This window comes from Vicia villosa, linkage group LG5 (genome assembly GCF_029867415.1).
Source record: "Vicia villosa cultivar HV-30 ecotype Madison, WI linkage group LG5, Vvil1.0, whole genome shotgun sequence".
In the NCBI taxonomy this organism is placed as follows: Eukaryota; Viridiplantae; Streptophyta; class Magnoliopsida; order Fabales; family Fabaceae; genus Vicia; species Vicia villosa.
The window spans coordinates 52,342,562-52,354,659 of record NC_081184.1 but is presented as its reverse complement, the minus strand read 5'-3'; the positions used below and the strand labels follow the sequence as shown (position 1 = coordinate 52,354,659).

The window sequence follows — 12,098 nt, the reverse complement described above, 5'->3', positions numbered from 1 at the left end:
GTGTGTCGGTTCGTCTGTCTATTATTGGTTGTTTTTATGTGCAGAGGTGGCTGCAAACCGTGTGCGGTAGTCTAGTCGGTTCAATAGGTATTACCGTTCTGTTTATTTTTTGCATTTTTGTGTTGTCTAATGCGGTAGTCAAATTTTCAAATTCAATAATGGACCAAAGTCCAAACATTAACTTGGACAAACAAAATCTACATTTTCCTGCTTCAACATTTTCTCTGTTATCCATCAGCATTTTAACATTGGTAGGACTTGCATCTTTATCCCTACTAGGTCCACATTGCCCCATACTTGAATCATTTTAACATTTGTCTTTTTATTGAAACCACTCCATCATATTATATTCATATCAGAAAAAACAGTAAGCAAACCATTCTGGAATAGAGTTAAACATGAGTAGAAGATCAAGCAATAAAAAATGAGAAAATTCTTCTATCTTCTAATGGTCAGTTAATCTGAAGCAAGAGCTTCCAAAATAGCAGCAACAGCAGATATTAATTTCCAAATATAGCTTAATATATTAGCTTGAATACCACAATTTGCTATCTTTGTGTACTTGCTTATAGTCATTGCTCTGCTGTAATAAGTGTTCATGATCCATCTCAGTTATTTTCTTATGAATATTGAAAGTTAGTTTTTAGATATGGCAAACATTTATGCTTCTATATATAAAGAAAAGAAAGTGTGTCCACATAAGTGTCTTGTTTTATCTATATTTGATAACTTTTCTTGAAATGACTTCTTATTTATACGTGAAGTTATGTAGTTTTTTCTTCTTCTAGGAAAAGCAAAAACACTTTTATGATATGTATGTATATCATTATCTTTCTAGAACATTCATACTTATTTCTTTAATTATGTGAAATTAGTATTTGCAACTAAGATATATTTTAAAAATATTCAAAAGAAACAGACCCATTATATATATATATATATATATTTCCCAACTTCCAGCTAAGAAAATGAATCAGCATTATATAATAACAATTGTTATCCATTTAAACACATTATCTCAATTTATTATTAATAATTTGAATCAAATAGTAACCATTTCTTAGTAAATATAGTGAAGAGACTACCCAATGGATGAAACAAACATTAGATTAGTTATTATAGATATTAGTTATTATAGATATTACCTTAAATTATTCTAGTTCTAGTAGTAGTAGGATTCAAAAATATGACTATTCTAGTTCTAGTAGTAGTAGGATTCAAAAATATGACTAGGTGTTTATTCCAAGTGTGTTAGAGAATGTATTTCATTTTATAGACACTCAACAAGTTACCATTTATGGATAGGAACAAACAACTTAAAAGTTAGGCAGAAACTAAAAACTCATATTGTTTTCCTTCTAAAAATGAACCGACAATTGAACAACTCAATGCTTCTATGAAATAATGGTCCTATAGAGATTAAACAATATCTTCTTCTCTCTCTCACCCAATAATTAATAGTATAAACAAGTACATATTCATATTATAAACAAGTACATATTCTTTTATACACAGTATAGTGTGGATAATACTATTTGGAAAGGTTAGCCCCTTATTTGAAACATGGGTCCTCTGTTATTGAATGGTACAAATATAGTTGTTTTGATATATATATTTTGTGTAAATTAATTTTCTTTCATTCTCAAATTATATTGTTCTATGTGCCTACTAATTTAAATCTTTCAGTCTTACCTAATATGTGAATTTGGGTATGTTACATTCTCTAATTATATTGTTCCATGAGCCTACGAATTTATCTTTGAGTCTTACCTAATATGTGAATTTGGGTGTGTTACTTATGCCAATAGTTATTAATTTAATAATGTAAGTGTATTGTTTCTTATTGCATCTTATCTTTTCTATTTCAGGAATTTTGGTAAAATCACTTCAATATTCCGACCTGTATCTTTCAGTCAAAAGTTGTAGTACACAACTTCTTAAAAATTAGTAAGTTCTCAATTTCTTATCTTGTATGTGTTTGAAATGAAATAAAAAGTTACCTTTAAAACTATTGGATCTCATATGAAAATTTGTGAATACAAAATTGGCAATTTATTAACTATTAATCATCAAGAAACCCTTTAAAAATAAGAAAGTAATAATATGTTATTGTTTGTAGTTGTGAGTTAGCTATATTAGAAGGAAAAAACACTATAATATAAAACCAATTTATTTCTACTCATCCAAATTTTGCGAGGAGGGAAAAAGTACAAGTCATAACACAAAAAAATACACTAAACTCTAAATTTTTTTATTTCTCTTAGAAGTTATGGATCGGAAATGGATGTTTGCTAATCAAACCTCAAGAGAATACGAAGATGGAGTGAAAGAGTTTGTTAGATTTGCTGTTGCTCATGCAAAAGACACTAGTAAAATCGCATGTCCTTGCTTAGAATGTTGTTATGACGCTGTTAGTGCTGATGATTTGATGGATCACTTAATATGTAATGGAATCGATAAAAGTTATACATGTTGGACAATGCACGGGGAAGAAAAAAAGAAGTCCACTAATTTGAGAGACGCGCCAACTCTTTTCGAAAATGATAAACAAGAGTTTGATCGAGTCGAAGAATTTGTGAATTTAATTGAAGAAGATCTTCGTGATTGTCCAGAAATGTTTGAGAAATTAGTAAGTGATGCAAAGAAACCGTTGTACGATGGATGTACTAAATTCACAAGATTGTCCTCAGTATTAAAATTGTATAATTTAAAAGCCGGAAATGGATGGTCTGATAAGAGTTTCACTGACTTGTTAACTTTGTTAAAAGATATTTTGCCTGAGAATAATGTGCTCCCAAGTAGAACTTACGAGGCTAAGAAAATGTTATGTTCTATTGGCATGAGTTATGAAAAGATACATGCTTGTCCTAATGATTGCATTTTATTTCGAAATGAGTATACATCATTGGATATGTGTCCCAAATGCAGTGCTCCGCGATATAAGAAAAATAAAACAGCTCCAGCCAAAGTGTTATGGTATTTTCCAATAATCCCAAGATTTAGGCGCATGTATAATAACGCAGAAGATGCAAAACAATTTACATGGCATGCAGATGAAAGAGTTATGGATGGGATGCTTCGACATCCTGCAGATTCTCCTCAATGGGCAAAAATTGATAATGATTACCCATACTTTGGGAAAGAACCAAGAAACCTACGTCTTGCATTGTCTACTGACGGAATTAATCCACATGGTATTCAGAGTAGTTCTCATAGTACTTGGCCAGTGATTATGTTGATTTATAATCTACCTCCATGGCTATGTATGAAGCGCAAGTTTATGATGCTAACTATGTTGATTTCTGGGCCTAAGCAACCAGGAAATGATATAGATATATATTTGGTTCCATTAATTGAAGATTTAATACTTATGTGGGAGACAGGTGTAGAGGTATATGATGGGTTTAAAAAAGAGCTCTTCACATTGAGGGCTATGTTATTTGGAACAATAAATGATTTTCCAGCCTATGGAAATCTATCAGGATATAGTGTCAAGGGAAAATGTGCATGCCCCATATGTGAAGATAATACAAATTGGACGCGATTGGAGTATTGTATGAAGAATGTATTTCTTGGGCATCGTAGATTCTTAAATACGAAACATCGTTATCGAAAGTGGAGAAAATCATTTAATGGTAAATCAGAAGAAGCTATAGCTCCTGTATCTTTGACGGGAGATCAATTACACGAAAAGGTAAAACTTTTGAGTAATAAATTTGGAAAGCCTTTTGCAGGGGAACTTGTCACATGTGGATGGAAAAAAAAATCAATTTTCTTTGAACTTCCATATTGGAAGTCATTATATGTAAGACATTTCCTTGATGTCATGCATATTGAAAAAAATGTCTTCGAAAGTGTAATAGGTACGTTACTCAATGTGCCAGGAAAGTCTAAGGATAACATTAATGCAAGGTTAGATCTGCAAAGTATGGGATTAAGAAAAGAATTGAAACCAGTTAAGAAGGGAAGTCGTACATATCTACCCCCGGCAGCTCATACTCTATCAAGAAAAGAAAAAATTATCTTATGTAAGTTTCTTCATGGAGTTAAAGTTCCAGAGGGGTACTCTTCAAACATTAAGAGTTTGGTATCTATGAAGGATCTTAAGTTAAAAGGTTTAAAATCTCATGATTGTCATGTGTTAATGGAGAATTTTCTGCCAATAGGTATACGTTCCATTTTACCTGAAAAGGTGCGATGTACCATAACTAAACTATGTTTCTTCTTCAAAGCTATTTGTAGCAAAGTTATTGATCCTGAAAAGTTGCCACTATTACAAAAGGAAATTGTTGTGACCTTGTGCGAGCTTGAGATGTATTTTCCACCCTCGTTTTTTGATATAATGGTTCATTTAACAGTCCACCTTGTTATGGAAACACAATATTGTGGACCAGCTTATATGAGGTGGATGTACCCAATCGAGCGTTACATGAAAATATTAAAAAGCTATGTGAAAAATCGAAGTCGACCAGAGGGTTGCATTGTTGAAAGGTATATAGTCGAAGAATCCGTTGAGTTTTGTACTGAATACCTCTCTAATGTTGAAACCATAGGGCTTCCAGTTTCACGACACTCAGGAAGAACAGTAGGTGAAGGGACTAGTGCAAGTAAAGTAGTGACCATCTCGAACATTGAATTAGAGCAAGCACACTTATATGTTCTACACAATGCCGATGAGGTTGAGCTATATGTTGAAAAGCACAAGGAAGAACTTAAGAGTTTGAACCATAACAAAAGTGAAAATTGGTTAACTAAAGAACACAATCGAAGTTTTATATCATGGCTAAAAAATCATATTTTTTTAGAATTTGCTAGAAAACCCGATTCAATTTCTGAAAGATTGAGATGGCTAGCAAATGGTCCAAATGTAGATGTTCTGTCTTATTCTAGTTATGTAATTAATAATTATACATTTTTTACGAAAGAACGTGATCTCCAAAGCACAATGCAAAATAGTGGTGTCACACTCGTAGCTCAATCTATGCATATATCTAGTGCTAAAGACGTAAATCCCTCATTTTCCAAATTATCATATTTTGGGGTCATTGAACATATTTGGGAGTTGGATTACTCATCCTTTCAAGTACCTGTGTTTGGTTGCAAGTGGGTTGATAATAACAATGGCATTCGAGTTGATGATTATGGGTTCATGAAGGTGGATCTAACTAGAGTGGGATATAAAGATGAGCCTTTTATTTTAGCTTCACAAGCTCACCAAGTGTTTTATGTCACTGATCCTGCTGATACAAAGTGGTCTATTGTACTTTTAACTAACAAAGTAAATGGTCATTGCAATCAAGAATGTGAGGATGATCCTTTCATTAAAACACCACAATTCCTTGAGCATGACCCAACTTTAGATGATACTATCTATATGAGAAACGATCACAATGAAGGAATTTGGATCAATCCATCTTTTCGCGTAATGCAAAATCATAAAACTCAGAAACCAACAAGGAAAAGGAAAAGATTGACTTGATCTTCTATGGTATGTATAATATATATATATATATATATATATATATATATATATATATATATATATATATATATATATATATATATATATATATATATATATATTTTATTGATTCTTAATATCATTCTTATTATTAATTACACTCTTTATAGGTGAATGGCTTCAACTAATGATGAAGGTGGTTCTAGTGGGAAAAACAATGGTAAACGCGGTGCGACCCGTATGCGAAATATTCACAAAGCTAAAAGTAATGGAATTAAAGAAGTGGTATGACTACATGATTTATTAATTATTTTTTTATCAAGAGCCGTGTCATTTGGTAATATGCTTAAAAGCAATGAAATTAGAGAAATATGACTACATGACTACATAATACTTGTCTTAGAATTTGGCTGACTAAGTTTCATATATGACTTTCTCATCTAAACAATGCAATACAAAACGTAACACTGAAACATAGTGTCTTTAATAAACAATTAAGAAATAATTAAGTATGGTTTTAAAATTAAGAAACATTTATGTAACAGTGAACATAATGTCTTTGAATTGGACTTTGTTATGAGAACATATAGGTTTCAGTGGGTGTAATAAATCTTCTACTTCCAATGATTTAATTTTCTTCTCGTTTACTTTCAATGTTTATCATAATTTTTCTTCAATGAACCAATTATTTTTAATCTGCACTGTATTTTATCTCGTTTATTTATGTATCTCATTTTTTTAAGCTAACAATTAAGTTTATGGAATCTGAATCGTTTCTTTAAATGCTCACAGTATTCTAATTCGTTTCATCATATACTCTGTCTCGATGGTCTTTTGTTCTATCTATTGGAATGAAAGCTTAAGAAACCTTTAATTTCATCTCTTAATAGTCATTGGTTTATTTTTCCTAGTCCTAACGATGTTTTAATCCCACTAATCTTTCTGATTGAAGATATGTTAAACTTTTCTGGTTCAAGAGTTTAGATGTTAGTTGATGTTTGGTTTTAAGAAACAATTAAGAAGTGTGGTGATAAAATTAAATAGTCTTTAATAGTTTTGGTTTTAATTCTTCAATTATTTTTTGAGGATTGAAGATTTAGTATGTTAAGAGTACTTTATCGATCCATTTATTTTAATTTTTATCAGGTTCAATGGAATGATACACGCCAACCAAAAGGAACCAAAAGCGCGGCTTTTGCTAGTTACATTGGATGTATTACTCGTCGGTTTGTTCCAATTACCGTGGAAAATTGGAGATCAAAAGACGACATCTTGAAAACTTATAAACAAAATATTTGGGATGAGATTCAGGTATAACACTTTCAATCAAATTTGTTGTAAAATTTTCATTATGTCAATCTATTTGTATTATATATGGTAATGATCTTTGATGTCTTGCAGAAAGCTTATGTGATAGGAGATGAACGTCGCAATTTTATAATTAGTGAAGCTGGAAAGTTGTTTAGGGCATTTAAAGTCAAATTAAGAATTAAATACCTAAAAGATAAGGATGGTAATGTTAATAAAAAACCGCCGGAAAAATATTCTTACATAACACAAGAGCAATGGGATAAGTTTGTCGCTCATTGCACGAGTGATGATTTTCAGGTACATAAACATTATTGTTGTCTACAATTTTTTAATTTTTAAGTACATATACATTGTATAAACCTAAAATATTTTTATTTAATGCAGAAACTTAGTAGTGAAAATCGAAAGAGAGCATTAAATCCTCTATATCCGTATAGAAAATCACGTTTGGGGTACGCTCGTCTTGAAGAAGAAATGGTAAGTATGTGTATAAACTTTTTGTAGAATATATTAAATAGATTTTTAACAATTAATTTGTTAATATGTATATAGAAACAAAAGTCAAATGAAGAGAGAATACCCCGTTTTGAGTTGTGGAAAGCTGCCCGTGTGAATAAGGATGGAGATATTGACAATGATAATGTTCAAAAAATTGTGGATAAATGTGTAAGTCAAATATTTGCTTTTTCTTTTGGTAATGATACATGGAAACAAATACTCCAATATTATGGGTCATTCATATATAACTATTTCTAAACTTTTTTTCATAAGATGATGGCTAATAAGTTTTTCTTGCTTATCAATGTCAGGAGGCATTAACACAGTCTTTAACTGAAGAAGAGAGAGGAGAAGACCTTGGTCGTAATGACATATTATTTCAGGCATTAGATCTTCCAGAGTACTCTGGGCGTGTGAGGAGTTATGGTTTTGGTGTAAGTGCTAAAGACATATTTCCACGTCAAGCCCCCCCTACACAAGCACACATTGATAAAATTTATCTCATGTTCAATACATTGACTAAGAGATTGGAGACACTAGAGAGTGAGAAATTAGAGAGAGAAAAGAAAGAGAGGACACAAGCTGATGAAATATCAGAGAGACATGAATCTGAAAAAGTGGTTGAGAGGCAACAAAGCAAAGAAGTGGGAAGAATGCGATCAATAGATGAAATTGTAGAGAGGAAACAAGCTGAAGAAGTGGGAGGGAGGCGATCACCTGATAAAGTTGTAGAGACACGACATCCTAGTGACAAGGATTCTTGCAACCCTGGTGCAGTTGATAGCATTCCAAAGGTAATTGTTTTTTATTATACTCTAGATTCTAATTAATTTTTTCTCTTAATTATACTAATTTTTTTAATTCATTAATGGTTTAGGGCATCTCTTCTATCAATATGTATCTATCATCTCCAAATCGACATTTGGTTGCTCGTGGGAAATTATATAACATTGGTAGTGATGTCGTGCATGGCATAAAATTACTACCCGGATATGTTAAAGTTATGATTGAAGTTCCTATTGTGTCAGATGCTCCACTGCCTATATCTGTTGAATATGGTGATGTCTCGATGGTTGGTCAGGCAATAGGTACAATCGTTCCATGGCCATTTAAATTAGTTGACTTTGTTAATGAATGTCAAAAGGTAAGTGACTTATTATTAATATGCTTGATTTCTAAGTATATATACTTATTTTATTATTTGATCACTAACATTAGGTAATGTAACTTTTTAGATACCTCGTAAATTTCAAAGAAAGGATAAGAATGTCCAATATAGTGCTGAATCAATTGCATCACCAATCAAAAATTCCGAAAATCCAAAAATTCAAGAGTTGCCATCTAAAGTTGGGGGTTCAACTAGTTCTTCTACTTTACAATTCCTTGATATGTATGTAAAAATGATGATGAAGCCCGAGTCGGTAATTGAGATAACCATGGAGAAAAATATATTTGGTGAGGAATTTCAAGAGCATGTACATGTGGAGAACATAAAGGAACTTATTGATCACAAGTGGTTAAGTGCTACTGTTATTACAATATATGTCAGGTACATCATCATCTTCAAACTTCTTGGTAGAAGTACATTGATGTAATTGTTTGTGTGTATAAATGAAAATGTTTCTTTGTCATTTTAATTTTGTATCTTGACTTATATGATTATTGATATCTAAAATTGTTGTTTTTCACTTCAAGGTACTTGTATGACAAGTTCATTACTCCGAACGGATTAGTGAATAAGTTCTCATTCATATCTCCATATGTCTCAAGTGATGATAAAGAAGGTAAAAACATAGCAAAATTACTCTTGATAAATAAAGAGTTCAAGGAAAGGATGATTCTTGCCCCTTATAATTTTGGGTAAGATATCTATTCAATATGTTATCTTTAATTACTTTTGATTATGAATGTTATTGAAATATTTAAATTTTGGATGTAGGAATCATTGGGTGTTGCTTGTCATCAATCTCAATGCTGAGATTATATATTATATGAATTCGGTGAATGTTGAGCATGATAACTATCATGATTTAAAAATGAAATTTGAAAAGTAAGCATCGGTTCTTTCAATTTAATATTTATATGGTTAGAATCATTAAAATAATTATTTATTTGAAGTTTTATTTAATTTTGTTAGTGCTTTGCACATTTATCGTGCCTCTGATAAAGTTAAAGTGTCCAAGTCCAAATCAAATAAAATCACATGGACAAAAATAAAGGTATTTTCTAATTATTGTTATTTTTAATAATGGTGTATAGTAGAGGTCATTGATGTTATCTTTTTTTTTTGCAGTGTCCTTGTCAAACTAACAGTATTGACTGTGGATATTTTGTCATGCGATTTATGAAGGAGGTCATCATGGAAAATCAAAATAAAATTCCTTTGAATGTAAGTGATTTTAATATTAAATATTATTATTAAATATTCATATAGACATAGAATAAAACTAATTCAATTCTAACTCAAATTTGTGTTGTTTTTATATTTGAAGTACTTTCCCGCACACAAATGTGTTACTTATTCTGAAAATAACTTAGCTGAAGTCAAAGAGGATTGGGCTTCCTATATGCTAGAGGATGTTATTAGTGAGTTTCATTTGCCTTATGCTTTAAATTTTTTTATTATGTGCAGTACAATGATGCTTGTGTTGGTTGCATGTTGCATCCTGAGTCCAACTCAATTATTTAACACATTTCATCACTAAGAACAACTTACGATATACTTGAATTAAAAGATCTTGTTATGTATTAAGTATGAGATCGGTTTCTAAGGACAACACTAACCAAGAGTGAAGGATGATTCAGTGTTTGTATGGACATCAATATGCTCCTATTTGCCATATCTAACAACCAAATTTTTATAAGATGTTTTATTTTCCTGAATGATTCTTCAACATCTATGTATATGTTGTTTTTTTCCAGCAATGGTAGTATGCTAAATAGGTATCTTTTGAGTCTTTGAGTGTCTTGTTAGAGGATATAAGTGTTTAGGGATTGTAGGAATACGTTACTATTGCTCATGGATGTAGTAAGAGGGTTAGTGGTAGTGAGCAGACTCATTTGGACAAGTAAAGTTAACAGGAGCTCAGGTGACATTTTTGAGAAAATATCAAATATGAGAGAAGAGATATGGCTGGCAGGATAGTTAAAATTGGCAAATACTTTTGTTGATGATTGATTAGATGTCTAGAATTTGTGTACTTAATTATAACTAGAATATGACTAGTATGTTTGTTGTACAATACATAATTGATTTTCTGTTTTGTGCCACAGGAAAACAAGTGGGAAAACATTTCATACCCTCGACGTTGGATAACTTATGAGTTTTTCTGGACAAGTGTTTTTTTATGGTTCTACACCTGCTTTTATAATGTGCAAGTCTTGCATTTATGCTGCCATATACTTCTTTTAAGTTGGTTGTAATATCTTTTGATTATATATATATAATTAATTTGTGACTAAATAGTATTTTTTATTGATACAAATTAAGTATCATATTCTATATGATATATTCTTCATAATTATAATTTTTATAAGAATATTAGTTATATTTTTTAGTATATTGAATTACTCAAAAAGCAGGTATTAAAAAAAAATTATATAAATTAATTTTTTTTATATATAATAGCACTTTTTAAATAAGCGATATTAAATGTATCTATCTACAATAGCATTTTATAATAAAACGCTATTATACTTATGCATCTAACAAAGCATTTTAAAAAAGTGAAGATAGCACTTGCTAAAAAAGCGCTATTAAAAGTGGCAAACTTAAAGCGCTTTTATAACGGACTATGTTAGCACTTTTATAAAAACGCTATTAAAACAAGCATTTAATAGCCCTTATAAAGCGCTATTATAAGTGGCGAACTTTTAATAGCGGCGGCTTTAATAGCGCTTTAAAGCGCTATTAAATCATAAAAAAAGCGCTATTAAATCACCTTTTTGGCGTAGTGTCTTGTAGGATTTGCTAAAATACACCCACTTATTTTTATAAACGAGTGTTTTAGCAGCATGCACCTTAAGACGCATTTAATCATTTTTTAATTATTCTTGCTAAAACCTTCATAAAAATATGTGGGTTTACGTTATATTTATATTAAAACCACATTTTTCTTGATCCTTTAAAATGCTCGATGTTAGAAGGAAAAAAAAACTTCAAGAATCTTGTCAAGAGTATTCACAATAAAGAAAAATAATTTTTTTTACAATTCTTTTAAAATATTTCAATGTAATTCTTTTATAATACATTAAAAGCATCAATTTTTTTTATCTTAATCAATAGATACATGATAGACATAGTAGGTAAAATTAATATATATATTTTTAAATTAAAAATAAAAAATAATGTTATCTTTAAACTTAAAACTTCGTGTTTATAACGTGTTATTACAAAATTAATAAAAATATAATAAAAGAGTAGAACTGAAGGGAAGAAAAGAAAGGAGAAAATAATTTATGTTATTCTTTTTAAGTGACGTTTATATTACAACGTAGATTCTATTTATAAGACATAAGTGTACAAACATATCACTAATAATAATAATAATAATAATAATAATAATAATAATAATAATAATAATAATAATAATAATAATAATAATAATAATAATTAATTCATAAGAGTTCAACATAAAAGAGCAGGAAAATCGACCTTTCATAATATTATTTATAACAAAAATATTTTTTTTAGATTTAGTTTTGATAAATTAAATTATGCTCTGATTTGTTTTGACCAATTTTAGCACACGTGAATATGGAAAGCTACATACAAATAATTTGATGCATGAAAGCGAACTTGTCGACCACTAACTACTAAACACAAACT

At 30.2% G+C, this 12,098-nt stretch overlaps 2 protein-coding genes and 1 long non-coding RNA gene across 3 annotated transcripts; all 3 read left to right on the top strand.

The window, feature by feature from the left end:
- The first annotated feature begins 2,269 nt into the window (after window positions 1-2,269).
- LOC131604664 (uncharacterized) lies at window positions 2,270-5,479 on the top strand. Its single transcript, XM_058877092.1, has one exon. It carries the CDS (start codon window positions 2,270-2,272, stop codon window positions 5,477-5,479), a length of 3,210 nt encoding a protein of 1,069 aa, XP_058733075.1.
- Window positions 5,480-6,483: 1,004 nt separating this feature from the next.
- LOC131604663 (uncharacterized) lies at window positions 6,484-9,324 on the top strand. Its single transcript, XM_058877091.1, has 9 exons — window positions 6,484-6,772; window positions 6,863-7,069; window positions 7,157-7,249; window positions 7,325-7,438; window positions 7,582-8,064; window positions 8,148-8,414; window positions 8,506-8,819; window positions 8,966-9,130; window positions 9,210-9,324. The coding sequence occupies exons 1-9, from the start codon at window positions 6,563-6,565 to the stop codon at window positions 9,322-9,324; spliced, it is 1,968 nt and encodes a 655-aa protein (XP_058733074.1). The 5' UTR covers window positions 6,484-6,562.
- Window positions 9,325-9,399: 75 nt separating this feature from the next.
- Window positions 9,400-10,681, top strand: LOC131606621 (uncharacterized). The gene is made up of 4 exons (XR_009284925.1): window positions 9,400-9,489; window positions 9,564-9,659; window positions 9,763-9,856; window positions 10,544-10,681. It is a non-coding gene; the product is annotated as an uncharacterized LOC131606621 (long non-coding RNA).
- The last annotated feature ends 1,417 nt before the right edge of the window (window positions 10,682-12,098 follow it).

Excerpts from the sequence above, each read along its gene's own strand:
- LOC131604663 (XM_058877091.1), top strand. The coding sequence starts at position 6,563 with ATGTTAAGAGTACTTTATCGATCCATTTATTTTAATTTTTATCAGGTT. Across the intron at positions 7,070-7,156 it reads GCACGAGTGATGATTTTCAG|AAACTTAGTAGTGAAAATCG; the intron begins GTACATAAACAT and ends TATTTAATGCAG. Across the intron at positions 7,250-7,324 it reads CTCGTCTTGAAGAAGAAATG|AAACAAAAGTCAAATGAAGA; the intron begins GTAAGTATGTGT and ends ATATGTATATAG.
- LOC131604664 (XM_058877092.1), top strand. The coding sequence starts at position 2,270 with ATGGATCGGAAATGGATGTTTGCTAATCAAACCTCAAGAGAATACGAA.